Genomic DNA, 21,171 nt, shown 5'->3' with positions numbered 1-21,171 from the left:
TTTGAGGATTACAGATGGCCGGCAGGGCCGAGCTGATGCGCCAGTGGCGAAGAGTAGGGCGTTTCAGATTACAGCAGAGGAGGCGCGAGCGACTCCTGATGTGGTGACGGGTATGTATCTTCCCTTTATCTCTTTATTATTATTGATTGTATATTGCTTATGATTGTATGTTTTATTCAGGGTCGTTCTCTGTGAATGGCATTTCTGCTATGGTATTATTCGATTCGGGGGCTACCCGATCATTCGTATCACTTGCGCTTAGCAAGAGATTCAGTAGAGCTCCAGGGGAGCTGGATTGCCCATTAGAGGTTGAGATAGCGGATGATAGAACCGTGAGGGTCGGCAGAGTGCATAGAGGGTGTTCTCTTCAGTTATTTGATGAGCAGTTTTCAGTGGATCTGGTACCTATTCCCCTGCGAGGGAATAAGGTTATTGTGGGTATGGATTGGCTAAGCCCCAATGGGGCGGTGATTGATTGTGAGCTTCAGCTAGTGAGGGTTCGCACTCCCAGTGGGGGAGAGTTGGTGATCCAGGGCGAGAGGCCACAGCGAGGACCGACCTTTTGTTCCGCCGCAAGGGCGAGGCGCTATGTTCAGCAGGGTTGCGCCGGTTTTGTAGCTTACGTTTTGGATGCCCGGGAGAAGGGCAAGTCGATAGTTGATGATGTTCCTATTGTTCGAGACTACCCGGACATGTTTCCCGAGGATTTGCCGGGGATACCTCCTGAGAGACAGGTTGAGTTCAGGATCGACCTCATTCCTGGTGCGGCTCCGATAGCCAAGGCACCGTATCGACTAGCTCCCCCTGAGATGCAGGAGTTGTCTACACAGCTGCAGGGGCTGTTAGACAAGGGTTTCATTCGGCCGAGCAGTTCGCCTTGGGGAACGCCGATCCTGTTTGTGAGGAAGAAGGATGGGTCGCATCGTATGTGTATAGATTACCGGGAGTTGAATAAGGTAACGGTGAAGAACCGTTACCCACTCCCGAGGATAGATGATTTGTTTGATCAGCTTCAGGGAGCGTCTTGGTTCTCCAAGATCGATCTACGCTCTGGATATCATCAGATGCGGGTTAGAGATGAGGATGTTCAGAAGACTGCTTTCAGGACCAGGTATGGTCATTACGAGTTTGTGGTGATGCCATTTGGGCTCACCAATGCTCCAGCCGCGTTCATGGATCTCATGAACCGCGTGTGTAGGCCGATGCTGGATCGGTCAGTGATAGTGTTCATAGATGACATCTTGGTATATTCCAAGACGCAGGAACAGCACGAGGAGCACCTGCGGGAGGTGCTGGAGGTTTTGAGGAGGGAGAGACTTTTCGCAAAGTTCTCCAAATGTGAGTTCTGGTTGCGCGAGGTGCAGTTCCTTGGTCACCTCGTCAACCAGAAGGGTATTCTGGTAGATCCGGCCAAGATAGAGGCCGTGATGCAATGGGAGGTCCCGAAGTCTCCATCTGAGATTCGGAGCTTCCTAGGGTTGGCAGGGTATTATCGGAGATTTATTCAGGATTTCTCCAAGATAGCAGTGCCGCTCACCCGACTGACCAGGAAGTCAGTGGTATTTCGTTGGGGTCCTGAGCAGCAGTCAGCGTTTGAGACCCTCAGGCAGAGATTATGCGAGGCTCCGATCCTTACCTTGCCAGAGGGAGTAGAGGACTTTGTAGTCTATTGTGATGCCTCGATCACAGGTATGGGAGCAGTTTTGATGCAGCGAGGCCATGTGATAGCTTATGCCTCGAGACAGCTGAAGCCTCACGAGGCTAATTATCCTACCCATGATTTGGAGCTGGGGGCAGTGGTGTTTGCCCTCAAGATTTGGAGGCATTACCTTTATGGGGTCCGTTGTACTATTTACACGGATCACAAGAGTTTGAGGTACCTTATGGATCAGCCGAGTCTGAATATGAGGCAGAGAAGGTGGTTGGATGTGCTAAAGGATTACGACTGTGAGATCCTTTACCACCCAGGGAAGGCCAATGTGGTGGCCGATGCCCTGAGCCGCAAGGTGTCGGCGGCCCCTATCAGAAATCTATGTTTGAGGATGACAGTGATCACTCCGTTGTTGGAGCGGATCAAGGAGGCTCAGGTGGAGGGTCTCAAGGAGGAAAGACAGAAGTGTGAGAGAATCGTGGGCCGAGTAGCCTCGTTTGATTATGATAGTCGTGGTTTGTTGACGCTTCACGGGAGAGTGTGGGTACCGTACTGGGGTGGAGTACGGCAAGTGTTGATGGATGAGGCTCATAAGTCTCGGTTTTCTATCCACCCAGGGGCGACGAAGATGTATCGAGATCTTCGACCTGATTATTGGTGGCCCTGTATGAAGCGGGACGTCGCCTGGTACGTCGAGAGATACCTGACCTGCCGAAAGGTCAAGGCAGAGCACGAGAGACCTCACGGCAGGATGCAGCCGTTAGACATTCCCGTGTGGAAATGGGAGGACATCACCATGGATTTTGTCACCAAGCTTCCCAGGACCGCACGAGGATTGGATTCGATATGGGTAGTAGTGGATCGGTTGACGAAGAGTGCCCATTTTATCCTGATCCAGGAGAGTATATCGGCGGAGAAGTTAGCCGATATCTATGTGCGAGAGATTGTGGCACGTCATGGAGTGCCGGTATCGGTGGTGTCTGACCGAGATGTCCGTTTCACATCCAGGTTCTGGAAGCGGTTCCACGACGAGATGGGTACTCGTCTCCATTTCAGCACCGCTTTCCACCCTCAGACAGACGGGCAGAGCGAGAGGACGATTCAGACTCTCGAGGATATGCTTAGGGCATGTGTCCTAGATTTCGGTGGCAGTTGGGATACGTATCTTCCGTTAGCGGAATTCTCGTATAACAACAGTTATCATGCGAGCATTGACCGACCTCCCTTTGAGATGCTGTATGGGAGGAAGTGCAGGACCCCGATTTGTTGGGGCGAGGTCGGTCAGCGGGTCATCGGGAGCACAGAGGTGGTGCTCAAGACGACTGAGTTGATCCAGCAGGTCCGTAGTAGATTGCAGACTGCTCAGAGTCGGCAGAAGAGCTACGCCGATAGGAGGCGTTCGGACTTGGAGTTCCAGGTGGGGGATATGGTTCTTCTGAAAGTCTCACCTTGGAAGGGTGTCATCAGGTTCCGGAAGAGGGGCAAGTTGGGCCCCAGATTTATTGGTCCTTTCAGGGTTTTGGCCCGGGTGGGTCGGGTTGCTTATTGGTTAGATCTTCCTGAGGAGCTTAGTCAGATCCACAACACTTTCCATGTGTCGCAGTTGAGGAAGTGTTTGGTGGATGAATCAGCAGTCGTTCCCCTAGAGGATATTCAGGTTGATAGTAGCCTGAATTATATTGAGAGGCCGGTCGCGATTCTGGACCGGAAGACCAAGACCTTGAGGAACAAGGTAATTCAGTTAGTGAAGGTGCAGTGGCAGCACCGGAAGGGGTCTGAGTGGACGTGGGAGGCTGAGGAGGATATGAGGGAACACTACCTAGAGATATTTGCAGATTCAGCCGTAGCAGACTTCGAGGACGAAGTCTGAGATAAGTGGGGGAGAATTGTAACGACCCGTTCCCGGTATGATGATTCCTTGGTATTTATTTTGAAGTTTTGTAAAGGGACTCAGCGAGTTCATAGCCTGACTCGCCGAGTAGGGTCGGGATTTCGAGCACGTGTTAGCTGGCGACTCGGCGAGTCTGTCCGTCTGGGAGAAACCCTAAATCCACGGGTTGCTCACTATTTAAGCCACCTTATAGCCCCCAATCTCGCCTCCTTCACCCTCTAAAGCCGTGAGAAAAACCCTAATTCGTTCTTGAGTGTTCTAAGTGATTTTGTGTGCTAATTGTGAAGGCTTGAAGAAGGAGAAGAAGAAAGGAGCAAGGAGAAGAAGTGTAAAGCGAAGATTCAAGGGAAAGCAAGAGTTCTTTGAGGTATTCTTCAGATTTCCTTCCCTTTTATGCTTTAAAATCCCCTTTAGATCTAGTTGATGCTTTTCTCAAGCCTTATGTTGATATCGAAGCCATTGTATGTCGAGATATCCATAGATCTGTTCATTTAGGGGTTTTAGAGTCCAGATCTATTGTCTTTATGGAGCCATTGTGCATCATAACCCTAGATCTACCCTTTTAAGTGCCTTTTTAGCCTTTATTCCCTTGTTCATGTGTTTGTACACGTAAAGTTGGAAACTTTACGTGGTAAATCAGCTTATTGGACCCAGATCTATCATTTGTATGTATTGGATTCGAGCAGAATCGAGTGTAGAATATTTGCATGGCGGTGACTCGGCGAGTTGGAAGAACGACTCGGCGAGTCGAGTCGCGAGTCCCCGATTTCTTCCTTTTGAGCGATGTCGAGTGGGCCCAGTGAGTTGTGGAGTGGACTCAGCGAGTTCGAGGGTAGACTCAGTGATGGAGGGACTCGGCGAGTCCAGGGCAATCTTCTTAAGCTCAAGAACAACTCGTCGAGTTGTTCATATGACTCGGCGAGTCGGATGAAGATTGTCTGAGTTCTTGGATCGAATGAGTACTCGTCGAGTCGATGCCATGCTCGACGAGTAGCAGCGGGTAGGGTCGAGGAGTGAGAATAGGGACTCGGCGAGTTGGCGGCCCAACTCGGCGAGTCAGGTCAACTGTGGGTTGACTTTGACCGAGATTTGACTTTGTCTGAGAGTTGACTTTGGCCAAGGGTAAAAGAGTCATTTTACCCAGTGCAGTGTTTAGTATTTGATTGAGTGTGTTTATGGACTTGTAGCCGGGGAGATACCGGAGCAGCAGCAGCTAGCTTCCAGAGCCATACACTCAGCAGCCAGTTCACGAGGTGAGTTTCCCTTCAGTAGGAACGGTTCTACGGCCGTAATGCCGGCCCGTGTAATTATCAGTAGTTCTGGTCTTTAGTCTGATGCAGTAGCTAGAGTGCTTGATGTCTTTGTGATTCAAGCATATTCGAGTATGTGTTCCGGACTTCGGTCCGATGCAGTATGCATTATATGTGATTATAATAGTTGTTATGTGTTATGATATGTCATGATCAGTCAGTTCCGGACTTCGGTCCGATGCAGTTAGTTCCGGACTTCGGTCCGATGCAGTTAGTTCCGGACTCTGGTCCGATGCAGGGGACAAGGTCCCAGTCAGTTCCGGACTTCGGTCCGATGCAGCTAGTTCCATACCTCGGTCTGATGCAGTGGGCAAGGCCCAGTATGTGATTTATATGTATTGTATGGTATGTGATAGTTTGGGGGAGCTCACTAAGCTTCGTGCTTACAGTTTCAGTTTTGGTTTCAGGTACTTCCACTTGTAGAGGGAAGAGCTCGGGATGATGGCATCGCACACACCACAGCTTCAGCTTGTATTCTGGGAGTTGATTTGGTTCTTGATTTTTATATGACATGGATATGATACAGTTTTCCGCACAGTGTTTTTACTATTATTTTGACATATATCATGTATGGTTTATGATATGACACTCAGATTATGGTTTTTGATTATGTTGAAAAAATGAAATTTTTGGGTCGTATTTTTGGGTTGTTACAAATTCTAGTGGCAAAAACATACCAAACACACACTACAAAGAATAGTTCACACGTTTGTCATCAAGAATCCCCTTGAGCATATACATTCCCTATTGCTCCCCAACCTTCTTTGGTGACAATGGTGAAGAAGAAGAAGAAAAGAAGTTGAAGATGTGAGTGTAGAAGTTGTTAATTTGCACGTAATTTCCCTTGCGTTACAATAAACGTATTACCTAAAAAACATCTGATTTATATGTAAATACAACCCCAAATTTCTATTTGTGTGTATATGTATGTGTGTTTTCATTTCAAATGTAATGGTGAAGAATGAGCAACTTTCAAGTCATTAAATTTGTTAAAATTAATTAGAGAGATAGCAAGATATGAGCCCAAAGTTTTTTATTTGTTTTTTTTAATAGTTTTTGTTAAAATTAATTATAAAAATAAATGAAAAGGGTATAAAAGTCTTTTTATGTGGGTAAGGGACCAAACACGATGTAAATTGAAACTACACGGACCTTTCATGTGACCAAAAAAATAGGGATTAAACTTGATATTTTTGAAAACCACAAGGACCATTTATGAAGATTTGTCTTGGATGAATGTTAAATGACTAAGGTGTTTTTTGTTTTTTCGAAACCAAAATTCATGAAGTTTGCGAACCACTTCTGCAACCCTTTATAGCAGAAGAGGTAGACCAAACGACTACAACCTATAATAAGAAGCATGTTTGTTTTTTAACATCTGTAGGTTGTTGCAATAAACTGAAATTTAAACAAACTAATTCTACAAACTAAAAAAAGTTCTGAACACCGAAATTTTAAGAATTCTAGTCTTACAACATTAGAAGAATACTAAAAATAATATGTAAAAAACAATAATATAAAATTGAAAAAAAATATAAAAAGAAGCTATCATTTTTTTCTTTTAAATAAAAAAACTAATTTTAAAAATATTGTAAAAAAATGTCTAGAAATTCTTAAAAGAATCACACATGTTAAAAAAAATGCAACCGGAATTGAAAATATTATTAAAAGAAATGGTAAAAAAAATTAAAAAAAAATTAGAAAAAAAAATAAAGTTAAAAAAATTTACAGAAACTATAAAAAGAAAATGTATTCAAATCCATAAAGTTTAAAAAAAAAAACCAAAGTTTTTTTTTTTTTTTTAATAGTTAAAAAAAGTTCAAGTTATAGTGTTATACCAAATTTTTAAAAAAAATCATTTGGAAAAAATGAAAGTTAAGATGTTTGAAGAGGCAAGTCAGGTGTTGTTTGGAGCAGAACACGCACATAGACTTTGTAGTCCGAAACCTTTCACAAAACAAATTGATGCGCGAGATGACAAATGTTGCGTGTGTGCTGCACCGTACAATAAAAAATGGTCTTAAAAGGTTTTTCCAGAAGAACAAAAAATAATAAATAAAGAAATAAATAAAATATAAATAATATTAATAAAATAGAAATTTTATAATTTTATAAGTTTAAATGTTAATTATGTTGGATAATTAAGGTGAAAAAAACTTATCCATAATAAAATCGACTAGAAATGTCAATTAAATGTAAGATCACTTAAACTAGTTAATTGATCATATCTTTAATTGAGATTAACATGTCATAAAATGTGGTGATGAAAGGCAAATTATGAAGTATTATAGTGCTTCGATAAAAACAGGGATAAATTGTGTCAATTTACCAAATAAAAAATTTTAGTGGTCAGATGGAAATAAGAAATTTGGTTAAAGGCGTGTTCGGCAAAATTAGCTGGTAGCGGGTAGCTTGTAGCTTGTAGCGTTTTGTTAAACGCTACATGAAATAACATTTAGATTTGGAGCGTTTTGTTTAAACTAAACGCTAGAAGCTTGTAGTGTCAAACAAAGTTTTTTGTTCAAAACGAAGCGTTTTGTCAAACGCTAGAAGCTAAAAGCTCTCAAACGCTCCCAAAAGCTCCGTGTCGAACACGCCCTAAGACTTACTAGCTTCCAGTATATTTCATTTTCTCTTACAATCGGTCTTGTGAACTTTTGGGAGTGGCGAAGGGTAATTCTAAACATCTTAGGATAGATATAGAGTTAGGGCTTGAAGCTTAAGAGAAAATTTAGAGCAATAAATAAATTATTAGACATTCGATGTATCTCTTCATTTTTCTCCTTTAATTTTAATCTATAATTTGGCCTATCATCAAATTTGAAAATCAAAGTTCATTAGGGATCATGAGTTTCTAATGCTTGAAATATAGTACAGAACAACATGAGTTTCGTGGTATTCAACTAATGAATGGTCCTACCTTAAGTAATGAAATTGGAGGAGGGGGTATCTTAAATTAGAGGGGGGAGTATTCTAACTTCATGATTTGGTTGTACAAGGCTATCTTAACTCGTACATTTGTTCTAGTTACTTTATTGGTTATTATTTTAAGGTATTTATGTAAATTGTCATGGATAGGGTGGGGGTATGTGTGAGATGGTTTATTTGTTTTATTTATATTTTCTAAATTAATATAAATTTAAGAAAACTATAAAATAGATTAAAAATGGTAAAGAAGTATTATTACGTGCACGAGACTTCACTTGATACTTAGCATCCTATACCAAACTTACATTCGTATAACTCTCTACAGGTGAGTTCATACCCCTTAAGTTATCTTTTATATGATTTTAAGACCATCTCCAACCCGTCTCTATTTTTTCCCTCATAAATGGAGTAAAAAAATGGGGTAAATAGTGTTTCATCTCCAACCCTACTCCATTTTTTACCCCAAAAAGTATATTCCTAGAATATTCTATTTTTGTAAGTTATATATATTGTCAAATACATCCCTCTACTACTTAAACTCTATATTTATGATTAATTAATATAAATTAGTATATAACATGATATTATAAATATTAATATTGCATTTAAATTATAATTAGTAGATAAAATAAACTATAAATGTACAAGATAAAAATGAGAGAGACTAAAATTGACAATCAAACTTCACCTCCATTTTTGGAGATATGAATAGTATTCCCCCATATATGGGGGAATACTATTCATATCTCAAAAAATGGAGATGAACATGGGGTACGGTTGGAGAAGAATGGAGGAAAAAATAGGGGAAGAAATGGAGTTTGGGGGTGGGTTGGAGATGCCTTAAATGCTCTTAGGGGGGGAGGGGGATACAAGTAGAAACATAACAGTCATTATATTAGTCACATGTGATTAATAACTACCAATAAATGGTTTTCTTATACTACAAAATTGTGTTATCAAACAAACAATTTCAAAACCCTTTTATAAACTGACATCAAGTCATCTGTAACCATTCAAATGGTTAAAATTACTTTTATGTTTAAAACTCTTTTACAAGCTAAACTCTTTTAAACTTATATATTGTCAAAATCATGTGTATATATATATATATATATATATATATATATATATATATATATATATATATATATAGTTATATAAGTAAGGTTGAAAGGCTTAGGACTGATAACTAACTTTATTTCCCGTTCCTTGTTTGGTTGTGGAGTTAGGGTATACGGTTGTTTGTCCGAGTGTCGTTTGAATCTTAGTTATATATTATGTATATGTGCATAGATATAAAAGTTCTTACATCAGTTCAACACCTTTGGGTAGCAAAGGTGTACAAACATACACAGTCACTCAAACAACATTACTAGTAAACTATAATAGGTATAGTTTAGAGGATTACTACTCACTATTTCTAGTACAATGAAACATACAAGAGTCAGTTCAAACATACTATAATGAGAAACAAAGAGAACATACACTACACTATACAAAGAGAATATACAATACACTAGAGAACACACTATGCAACTACAAAAACACTATAACATTAATGTGAGCCGCTACTTCATGATATGGCAATATATTACTGTGTCATGTTTTACAACCAGAGTCTCCTGGAGGGAGAGCGTGAATTTGTGTATAGATCTATACGGGACTGACTATCCCACACCTTGCTGCTAGCTACAGTGGGACCTACAGGTCTACAAGTGACGAATGTCATACTATTTCGATGTCTTCGAACATCGTATTTTAACTAGTCGATCAAGCATGGTTACAACTATATCACATTTTACCTTAACTAATCAATTGATTTGAGGTAGTTAGTACAACGGTAGTTACTATATACAAATACTACAAGTACATCATTATTATTTTCCCATTACATTCAAATTGTGATATTCTCACATAAACGGTAATGTAAACTATAATTTTGGTAAATGATAGTCTGTCTTTGGGAAAACACTCACTTTTACAAAGGAACAAACATACATAACAGTCGTGTCTTGGTAGAAGACTACATTTCAGTTAAAGTAGAAAATATTGGCTTTTCTAGGAGAAACAAACATTTACAAACACTTTCATTATACATATACAACAACCGACACTAAATACTTATGAACTCACCAATTAAAATGTTGATCTACTCTTTCAAAATAACTTGTATTCTCAGGTCACCAGTAGACAGGTACACTAGACCAGGTTTTGAGAAGACGGAACTCACACAAGACTCGTCTTTTATTTTGATTCATATTTTGGTGTCTATCAAACTATACACATAACACACTTGTATTAAATTATATTATTAATGCAATAGATGGTGTTGTTGCTTGTTTACTATTATGCATTGATATGATACTGTACATGACGTCCTCCGCTCCCGAACGTTTCCGCCGTTCTGGTTTAGAGGTGCGACAACCTCCTACTTTTGCTCCCCATGCTTCTAAAGTCTAGCCGGTACTTTATAGTATTTTATGGTGTAGCTTTGCTTTTGCATGAGACTTTATAAAGAAGGGTAAAGCTTGCAAAAATCACCAGTCTTTCCCTTAAAAAAGCTTCATGGCCAAAAACTCTTTCTTTCCCTCTCTTCTTTTTGTCTTTTGAAGTCTAGTGAAGTAATACTTCATACAAGATGGGAATTAACTAGTGTTGTAAAACTCTCCGAGTTGGCCGATTACTCCTCCGAATACTTGCTACTCGGCCCCTTACCGAGGCGGTTTACAGAATCCCGAGTACTCCCCGATCGGCCACTTACTGAACCGAGCAGTGTTGTCAAACCCGATCAACTCGGTGATTAATATGTAAAATATACTTAACGATTTATTATTTAACACATACACATGTGATTATTACTATATATATATATATATATATATATATATATATATATATATATATATATATCTTAAATTTTCAGTAATTATTCACGAAGTGAGACCATTATGTGTACGTTTTTCAGTTTTTGTGTATTCACATGTATATAATTTTGTTATATATTCCAATCAACTTAAGATTTTAATTCATGAGTTTGGCATATATAAGCTCCCTAAAAATATTTCTACATTAATTACCGAATCCGTGTACTCCCGAGTACTCGCTACTTAGTAGTCGGCCGAATATGTACCGAGTAACGAGTTTTACAACCATGAAATTAACATTCCAAATGCCTTAATTTTGATTGTTTGGATACTTGTAGAGAAGGTCATCATCTTTGATATTCCCATCTTCATCAACACCACAATAGACCCGTTCTAGAGGGTGGACGACATGGACGACCATCTAGGGCCCATCTTTTAAAAAGACCCAAGAGTTTTATGGACTTTATTTATTATATGTTAGACAAGATCGATCTTGAAAATATTATTAATAATTTTGCATCTCAAAAAGCTAGAAAAAATATTTTTCTTTAAATTTATGGTTTTTGTAATCGAAAATGTTATGTTTAGAAGCTCGTATAAATAATTCTCTTTCAACTATTGAGTTATCATAAAAAAAGTTAACGAAATTTGTGTATTTTAAGGACCTTTTTTTTTCTCTTTCGTACAAGACTGAAAATATGTTTGAAACGACCCTGTACCCCAAAACCAAATGGTTCAAAGGCTCAAAATGTTGTCATTCTAAAACATCATGTAGTCCTATTGTTGGTTACTCCTAAACTACTCTCTAATTTCACATATGTCCACGACGAGACTTGAACTCTCGAACTCAAAGATGAAGGGTAACACCTAATATCTAGGCTACAATGTCTTCGATTTTTACCGTCTTCTAATAATCGGAGATGGATTCCATGTTTTCGATTTTGATAGGGGAATTTCGATTTTAACTTTACGTCTTGTTCCCGAGTTCCACTTAAGGAGGGATATGGAGGGAAGATGAGGGATTTCGAAGGAAAATCATGTTCACGAGTTTCATTAATGGAATGAAAATGAGGGGAGAGAAAAAATTTTGAAGTCATATTTTCCTTCCAAATTGGACGGATTTGGAAAGAAGAAGTGGGGAAAGAAAATTTTTAAGTTTTATTTTCTTTTTCTTTTTAACTCGACAACACAAAAACTTAAAATTTCCATTATATTTCTTTTCATTTCTTATATTTCCTTTCATTTCTTGCAATCTCGGAAACATAGAATAATGAATTTTTTTAATTAAAAAAAAAAAAAAAACTCGGGGATCTTCAATTTTGTCCATAATCTTCCCAACAAAATTGAACGGTCTAAAAGTAAAACCGGCGATCCAAATTCCCTATCAAAATGGAAAACCGGGAATCCATCTCGCCACTCGCCCTCTGCTTCATATCGTTTCTCGTCGCCTCAGCCGCTGCTGTCCGCTGTAAACCGCCTGTTGTGCAGCTATCGCCACTGCCGGCTGCTGAAACCGCCCAGTCGCCCATTTGTTTCTCGCTTCGATTCTCTTTCTTGGCCAACTGCTCGCCCGACTGAAGCAGTCTGCTCTGATTTTTTTGTTAATATACTGGTTCGTGCATGTTGCTAAAATCTTCCCCCAATGTCTGTCGCTTCCTTTTTACAAACTAAAAGAGGTATTTTCTATTTTTTGTTGGCTGTTGCTTAAAACGTATACGTTTCATTATCTATTTAGTTATTGCTAAACGCTTAATACGTATATACGTTTTTTTATCCGCCCTTTGATTATTTTTTTGATAATCGTATTAAGTGTAAACTGTTAAACTAGGGTTTGTTGAACGAACCAATTTAGTTGTTGCTTAACACTTGTACGTTAATCGGTTTAATTGATAATCGATTTCATATGTTAGGGTTTTATATTTTGTCAATCGATTAACTGTGAGATGTTTGTGTAATCCGTTGCATTCACGATATTAAGTATTCTCGTTCACATTGATTAACACTACACACATCTATGACGTACCTCAGAATGTCAAACTTCCATAAAGTTGATTATTTCCATGACCAACTATATATAATTATTAAAAACCAAAATCAATTAAAGCATGAATATAATTTGTTTCTCAGTTTCAGAGTTCCTTGCCGATCCAACCTCCCACATAATAGAAGAGAGCATTTCTCCATCTGTCCACAAGCGCCAAAATTCCCACTATTACCATAAACCCAGTTATGAAACCACTTGTTACACCATAAATCCACATCTTCCAAACATCGTCATCTTCTTCCTCAGTGTTTCTTCCAATTTGCGGGACTCGATAACTCTTGCACTTGTGTGGCAGCGGACCACCACAAAGCTGGCTATTGCCCGCGTATATGGATGGATCAATGAGCGTCTGCAGCTGATCTCCTGTTGGAATTCTCCCCGATAAGTTGTTATGTGACAAATTGAGATGACTAAGAAACGTCAATCTAGACATGCTCTGAGGGATCATCCCTGAAAGATTGTTTTGAGAAAGATCAAGAGATATTAGGGAATGCATATCACCGATTCTATATGGAATGTGACCCATGAGGTGATTGTTTGACAGGTTAAGACCTAGCAATCCTGTAAGAAGTACCAACTCCTCGGGTATTTCCCCGATTAGTTTATTGCTCGAAAGGTCCATGTTGACGACCATTCCTAATGTTGTTGTATATTCAAGTGGGACTCCTCCGACTACTTGGATCAAACTCTGGTCGAACCCGCCTGAAAAATAAAGATTGGAATCAACTCTGGTCATTCCTAACATGTTTTGGAAACAAACCGGGATTGGTCCCGTTAAGTTATTAGCTCCGAGATCTATGATTTGGAGATTGGTGCATCCACACAACGCTATAGGAATTTGACCCTTGAAACCGTTTGTATGCAGCCTGAGAACCCTGAGAAACTCGAACTTTTCATGGATCCATTTTGGTATATTTCCGAAGAGTTGGTTTTCGCCCAAATCCAACACAGTTAAACTTGTGCAATTTGCTAGGGTGTCGGGAAGTTGGCCATGGAAACTATTGTTGTTTAGTTGTAACCATTCTAGTGAAGAACCAAGATTGCCTAGAGAGCTTGGGATGACACCCGATAACCGGTTGGAACTTAATATCATAGCCTTGAGTATGCGGAGATCCCCGATGCATTCTGGAAGGATCCCAGATAGCATATTTCTAGAAAGATCTAGAATATTTAATTTTGTAGCGTTACACAGTGACTTTGGAATTGATCCGTTGAAGAGGTTGTTCTTTAGAACCAACATATCGGTTCTTTGGGTGAATGGGAGGTTTGTCAATGGTCCGTCGAGAAAGTTGTGGGAGAGATCAAAGTTTATAATGGCAGGGAGGTCGTGAAGCCAATCTGGAAGAGGTCCATAGATGCTGGTATTCGAAAGGTTCAGTAGGACAAGAGATTTCTGTGTTCGAATCCATGGTGGAAATTCTGATTCAATTCTGCAAGATCTGAGGTTAATGCCAATTATTTGGAAAGGAGGGTTCCAATCATGAGAAATCTTGAAGCTCAATCTATGGTTGGAGGTTGCATACAAGCGTTTTAACATTGATGTGTTGGCAAAATGGGCTTTGGTGATTACACCAGATAAAGAAGCATTGGATATATCAAGAAACTCAAGTTTAGAAAGCTTTCCGATGGTATCTGGAATTGTCCCGTTTATGAGGAGGTTGGACGATAAATCCAGTTTCTGTAACATCATCAGGTTTCCTAAAGACGCAGGAATCGAACCTGTTAATTGGTTCTGAGTTAGATACAATTCCTGCAAACTCGTTATATATCCAAGGGCTTCTGGGATTTTTCCCGTTAACTTGTTGTTATCAAGATACAAACTTGTCAAGGATGTTAGCCTTTGCAGTGATGTTGGGATTTCCCCACAAAACCTGTTATAGCTTAGTCTCAGAGTCTCCAGAGCAAATCGGGAAACATTACTTGATGGCCCTGGCCCCACGAGTTCCCCTTCCATATCATTGAATGAAAGATCCAAACTTTTTAAACGACTGAAACTCCAGACCCCAACATCATGAATACGCGGAAATTTATTTTCCGAGAGATCAAGTTCGACGATGCTGTTCATGACTGGAATCGAAGAATTGAGTTTGTTGTTGGAAAGATCGAGAACTCGTAAAGAGGTCAAATTTTGTAAAAAGTGAGGGAAGTTGCCTCCGATGGAATTCAAATGAAGATCAAGCGTTTGAATGGTAGAAAGCGTAAGATTGAGATGATGATTGAAATGAGAATTAGAAAGCTTGCATTCCGACAAACGTAACTCTATCAAAGAAGGGATCATAGATAAGAGTACCTTGTCTAGATTCCAAGCTTTACCAATACCAAGGCTCAATCCGCTCAGATCAAGATGTTGGAGCGACAAAAGATTTGAAAACCATGCGAAATCATCAACCACCAATTCCGGGTTGTAACTGAGGTGAAGCACACGCAAACTCGACAGGTTTCCAATTACAGGAGGAACTACGCCAGAAAAACCCGCAGAAGAAAGATCCAGAAATCTGAGTTGTCTCATGGATCCAATGAAGTCAGGAATCCGGATGCCATGGAAATCATTCCCACTCAAGTCCATGTAACTCAAATGAGTCAACTCGGCCAAACACAAATCCAACTTGTTTCCCTTTAACTCCGGTGTAATATCCAAAGGATCTCTTCCGAGATGAAGCCCAGTAACATGTCCGGTTGCATTATCGCACTCCACGCCTTCCCACTCGCAACAATTCTTTTCTCCATTCCATGATGAAAGTAGACCAGGAGGTTCCGATGACACGCTGCGTTTGAATCGGAGAAGAGCCCGCCACTCATGATCAAAGCAACCAGAACAGGAACAACAACTGAGATGTGTGGCTGCTAAAATCAACAGGAGAAAGAACCCATCAACCCATAATAGCTTCTGCATGATTATGTGTTCCTCTTTTTTTTTTTTTTTTTTTTTAATTAAAAATGTGTTCCTCTTGTTTATTCAAATTGTATGAGGCCGGAAGTTGTAAATATAGATACAGACCTTTAAGCAAATCATTAATGCTGCCATGTACAAGAGACCATATTGTCTTCAAAATGTACTCTACATAGTAAACAATTATACCAATTAATTTCAATTAAACGCTACTGTATACAGTTACTCACAAACTTAACCAAAAGTTAGAGGTCATGTAACTTTTGAAAATTTTTGAGTTATTTTTTTGCGAAAACAATTATCATACCGTGTTTACTTATGCAACCAGGGAGGATGTTGCTGGGTTTGAATCCATTCCTCCCTGATTAATCTATCTATCAATGTGTGACTTTTGAAAAGTTGCTTCATTCAGTTCTGAAGCTGCATGTCTTTGTTAGAAGATTTTGCATTCGTGCCGAGCATAATTTCTGTGCATGTCATTAATCAAATCCCACATCTTTGATATTCTCTAGTGAGTGTATGCTTATTGAACTAAGGAAAAAAAGTAATCAGTGAAAGTACAACATATGTATGTAACTACGGAGGATGTTGTTGTTTTTTTTTTTTTTTTTTCCCTAATGAATGGTTAAAAAAACCATAATAAACATATTGATGAGACGTTGACCATTCAGATTTCAGATCAAGCTTGATGAGACGTTGACCATACAGATTTCAGATTTCACATGCGAAAGTAAAGTAGTTACTCTCACACAGTCACACAAGGATTATCTAATATATACAGCTGTCATCAAATGACAAGATAAGAAAAGAGGACAAACATAGTGACAAAATAAAGCAAGCACCAATGGGCACATGGGACAACCATTCCCCTTTTTACTACATCCAGCTGTCGCCGTTGCCACCAAATAGTCGCCACTCGTCTTCGCTTCTCTTGATTTCTTGGCCAACTGTTGAAACATGTATTTTTCACTTTTGTTGTTGCCTTGATGCCTGATGCTCACCCCTTGTAGATTAATCCATGTTTTTTTTTTCCTTATTTGTTATAGTTATTGAACAGTTGGATTTAGTTGTTGCTTGCATCTTATATGTTACTCCGTTTAATTGTTAATTGCAAATCTATTTCTTTGTTAACTATTAAGGTTTTGTTTTTCTGTTGCTGCTTTGCATTTTCCATTTGTTAATGGATTTTTATAGTGATTTGTCAAGTGTAATGGTTAATTACCCTGCTAAACCCTTCTATTGCATGGAATCATGTTGTTGCCGAATATGCAACCTTTCTGGAAATGTTGCATTTGAGTGGTGCTGTTTTTCCGTTTAGTTTCCACACATGCAGCTTTTCTTATTTTTGGCTTAATATTTTTTTATTTTATTATAAGTACAAAAATATCAAATAATAACACGACTAATTAGATGAAATTTAGGAGTCAGAAACATTCCTTATTTTTATGATTTTAGTATTAGACTATAGGATTCTTATAAGACTATTATATAAAGTCATTTAGATCGATGTGAATTTTTAATCATTCCTTCCTCTTCTTTCCCTGATCTCTCCTTGGTCATTTATACTCCTTGTAACGTTCTCAATAAGACTGTTAGGTTGTGTATGTTTTCTGTTGATCTTTTTATAGCAGTAATCTGTTGCATCCACCAAATCAAGTAGACTTGCTGATGTTGCATCCACCAAAACAACTAAACAAGTCAAATCTTGCTTAATTTGTTGCTTTCTGGATGGTGTAGTTTCGAATGACATGAACCACAAGTGATCCTTCTCAAGATGTGTTTGATTTCCAGATCTATTTAGTTGCTCATACTTGTTAGTAGCTTATATTGAATTGTTAATTGTTCTGATTAATAGTTACGAGCTAATTGTGTATTATTTTATTATATTCATGTGAAAGTCCTTTCACCTTTTAAGTTTTATGTTTTTTTTTTCTTTGCATACCAAACTCTAATGTCCCTTAATTCAAGGTAGGTCTTCTTTAATTCCATTAATTCTAGTTTAGTTTACACATATTATATAGAACATTGCAAAGCCCATTGGTATATTTTATATTTTTTTTAATCAATTCAAACGTACTTAAGTTGTTTGTGTATGCTGTTGCATTCACGAAATCAAAACAAGTCAGCAATTCTTTTAACTTGTCCATTCTAAAATCATATATGCAGATTATAACTATTGAAACCAAAAATTTAAAATCAAGCCTTAATGACTTGTCACTATATTTGTGGGAGTTTAATTAGGTCAAAGCATTGTAATTCATTTATCAGTTTCATAATTCCTTGCCAATGCAACCTCCTACAAAATTAAAGAGAGCACGTCTCCATCTGCTCATAAGAGCCAGGATTCCCAATATTCCCATAAACCCTGTTATGAAACCGCTCGTTACACCATAAATCCACATCTTCTCAACACTGTCATCGTCTTCATCTTCCTCAGCGTTTCTTCCTAATTGCAGGACCTGATCACTATTGCACCTGATTGCTAGCGGGCCACCACAAAGCTGGTTATCGCCGCCGGTGTATATGGATGGATCATTGAGTGTCTGGAGCTGACTTCCTGTTGGAATTCTTCCCGATAAGTTGTTGTGTGACAAGTTGAGATGGCTAAGAAACGTCAGTGCAGACATACTCTGTGGGATCATCCCTGAAAGATTGTTTCCTGATAGATCAAGAGATTCTAGTGAATGCATATCACCGATTCTATCTGGAATGTGACCCTTGAGGTGATTGTTTGACAAGTTTAGTCCATGCAATCTGAAAGAAATTCCAACTCTTTGGGTATTTCCCCTACCAGTTTATTGCTCGATAGGTCCATGTTCACAACATATCTTATTGTTGTTGTATACTCAGAGTGTGACTCCTTTGATGACCTGGTTCAAACTATGCTCGAAACCGGCCAAAGAATCAAAATTGGGATCGCCTCCTCTCATTTGACTAAACTTCATAAAGCAGGGAGGGATGGTTCCTGTTAAGTTGTTATCTCCTACATCCATGATTTGGAGGTTGGAGCTTTCACACAACTCTACAGGAATTTGACCCGTGAAGCTGTTTTTATGTAGCCTGAGAACTCTTAGCATCTTGAACTTTTCATCGATCCATTTTGGTATTTTTCCAGAGAATTGGTTTTCGCCCAAATCCAGCACATGTAACAATGTGCAGTTTGCTAGAGTGTTGGGAAGTTGGCCGTAGAAACTATTGTTGTTTAGTTGTAACCAGATTAGGGATGAACAAAGATTGCCTAGAGAGCTTGGAATGACACCAGATAGCCTGTTGGAACTTAATATCATAACAACCAGTTCCCTGAGATTACCGATGCACTCTGGAATGCTCCCGGATAGCTTATTTTTAGAAAGATTGAGAATAACCAAATCTGTAATGCTACACAATGAATCTGGAATTGACCCGTTGAAGAGGTTGTTCATTAGAAGCACTCTAGGGAAATCTGAAATCCTTGAAAGTGGAAGATTTGTCAATGGACCCTCGAGATAGTTGTGGGAGAGATCAATTGAATTGTTGATAGGGAGCTCGCGAAGCCAACCTGGAAGAGGTCCGAAGATGCTAGCATTTGATAGATCCAGTGTATAAAGACTCCTTTGTGTTCGAATCCATTGCGGAAATTCTGATTGGATTGTGCAAGATCCAAGTAGAATGGCTGCTAACTGGAAATGAGGTTTCCAATCGGGAGAAAACTTGAAGCTCAACCTGTGGTTTGAGGTTGCATCCAATTGTTTTAACAATGATGTGTTTGTGAAATGTGCTTCAGTGACTACACCAGACAAATTGTTGTGGGACACATTGAGAGCCTCAAGTTGAGAAAGTTGTCCAATGGTATGTGGAAGTGGGCCTTTCAAGATGTTTGAAGATAAATCAAGGGACTGGAGTCGTGAGAGGTTTCCTAGCGATATTGGAATCGCAGACAACAGATTGTTTTGGAGATTCAAGGTATTTAGATTCGACATTCATCCCAGGGATAATGGAACTGTTCCGTTTAACATGTTATGAGATAAATCTAGCGTGTATAACGTCCTCAGGTTATCCAAAGACGTAGGAATCGCACCTGTTAGGGGGTGATTGGGATATCTTTTGAGAGGGTAAAAGGACTTTTGGAAAAAGATCACCGAGAAAAGATGTTTGGAGAAAGCTCCTTAAAAGCTCCTTTTGGATTTTTTAAAAAAGGAAAACTGACTTTTTGGAAAAGTCAGGAAACCTGGCTTTTTGGAACTTTTTCCAAAAGTTCTTTTGCCCTCTGAAAAGATGCCCCAAACACCCCCTTAGTTGGTTTTCCGATAGATCTAAAAACAGCAAACGTGTTATATTTCCGAGAGCTTCCGGGATATTTCCGCTCAACTTGTTTTTATCAAGACCCAATTCTGTCAAGGCCGTTAGCTTTTCTAGTGATTTCGGGATTTCAACACCAAACTTGTTGTCGCTTAGAAACAGCGTCTCCAGAGCAAATTGAGTGCATCCGGAAACATTACTTGACGGCCCTGTGAGTTCCCCTTCCATATCATTGGATGAAAGATCCAAACATTTTAACCACATTTTAACTGACAGAGTCTCCAGACTTCTTGAATATGTGGAAATTTATTTTCCGAGAGATGGAGTCGGACGATGTTGGACATGAAAGGAATTGAAGAGTTGAGTTGGTTGGTTGAAAGGTCAAGAACTTGTAAAGAGGTCAAGTTTTGTAAGAAAAGACGGGAGTCGCCTTGCAACGAATTCCCTCTAAGATCCAACGTATGAATGGTGGAGAGTGTAAAATTCGGATGAAGATGGGTGCGGCGGAAATGAGAATTGGAAAGCCCGCATCCCGACAAGCTTAACGATCGTAAAGAAGGGATCATATACAACAATGCCTTGTCACCGACGCTCGATCCACTTAGATCAAGATATTCGAGTGACAAAAGACTTGAAAACCATGTGAAATCATCAACAACAAGTTCCATGCCACGAAGGTCAAGTACGTGCAATCTTGACAGATTTCCAATTCCATGAGGAACGACGCCAGAAAAGCCTGCAAGAGAAAGATCCAGAATTTTGAGTTGTGTCATCGATCCGATGAACTCAGGAATCGGGCTGCCACGAAAATAATTCATACTCAAGTCCATGTAACTCAATTGAGTCAACTCGGCCAAAGATGAATCCAACTTGTTTCCCTCTAACCCCGGTATAGAATCATAATGATCGTTTCTGAGATGAAGCCTAGTAACATGTCCGGTTGCGTTATCACAGCCCACACCATGCCATTCACAACACTTGTTGTTTCCGTTCCAAGATGAGAGTAGGCCAGAAGGGTCCGATGCAAGGCTGTGTTTGAATCGGAGAAGAGCTCGCCTCTCGTGATCAAAGCAACCGGAACAACATAGATGTGTGGTTGCAAAAGTAAACAAGCAGAGAAAGAACCACCTACCAACCCGTAATATCTTTTCCATGATTTTGCCTGTTTATTTAAAAGCGAGGCCAACACCTATAAATATAGGCACAGACCTTTTCCATATAATATATACATGCGATGTATAAAGCTCAAATTTTGCTTTTGCACAAATCATCCACCATATGTTGCCGCGTAAAAACATAAATTTTCTTTTCAAAA

At 39.3% G+C, this 21,171-nt stretch overlaps 2 protein-coding genes across 2 annotated transcripts; both read right to left on the bottom strand.

Annotated features, from left to right (window-relative positions):
• Positions 1-12,773: 12,773 nt before the first annotated feature.
• LOC111896281 (receptor-like protein EIX2) lies at positions 12,774-18,268 on the bottom strand. Its single transcript, XM_052769106.1, has 3 exons — positions 17,872-18,268; positions 15,687-15,746; positions 12,774-15,595 (listed from the first exon to the last, which is right to left on the bottom strand). The coding sequence occupies exons 1-3, from the start codon at positions 18,266-18,268 to the stop codon at positions 12,774-12,776; spliced, it is 3,279 nt and encodes a 1,092-aa protein (XP_052625066.1).
• A 156-nt stretch (positions 18,269-18,424) lies between these two features.
• On the bottom strand, positions 18,425-19,537 carry LOC111896290 (receptor-like protein EIX2). Its single transcript, XM_023892294.1, has one exon. It carries the CDS (start codon positions 19,535-19,537, stop codon positions 18,425-18,427), a length of 1,113 nt encoding a protein of 370 aa, XP_023748062.1.
• Positions 19,538-21,171: the final 1,634 nt, after the last annotated feature.

The sequence above is a fragment of the Lactuca sativa genome, chromosome 2 (genome assembly GCF_002870075.4).
Source record: "Lactuca sativa cultivar Salinas chromosome 2, Lsat_Salinas_v11, whole genome shotgun sequence".
Classification (NCBI taxonomy): domain Eukaryota; kingdom Viridiplantae; phylum Streptophyta; class Magnoliopsida; order Asterales; family Asteraceae; genus Lactuca; species Lactuca sativa.
This window is presented reverse-complemented; position numbering and strand designations above follow the sequence as displayed.

What these genes read in the sequence shown, in the direction of transcription:
- LOC111896281 (XM_052769106.1), bottom strand. Translation starts at nt 18,268, where the DNA reads ATGCATTCACTAGAATCTCTTGATCTATCAGGAAACAATCTTTCAGGG. An exon ending in TCTCTTTAATTTTGTAGGAG is followed by an intron (nt 15,747 to 17,871) that starts GTTGCATTGGCA and finishes TTTACTATGTAG; the next exon opens with AGTACATTTTGAAGACAATA. An exon ending in CATTAATGATTTGCTTAAAG is followed by an intron (nt 15,596 to 15,686) that starts GTCTGTATCTAT and finishes AAAAAAAAAAAG; the next exon opens with AGGAACACATAATCATGCAG.
- LOC111896290 (XM_023892294.1), bottom strand. Translation starts at nt 19,537, where the DNA reads ATGTCGAATCTAAATACCTTGAATCTCCAAAACAATCTGTTGTCTGCG.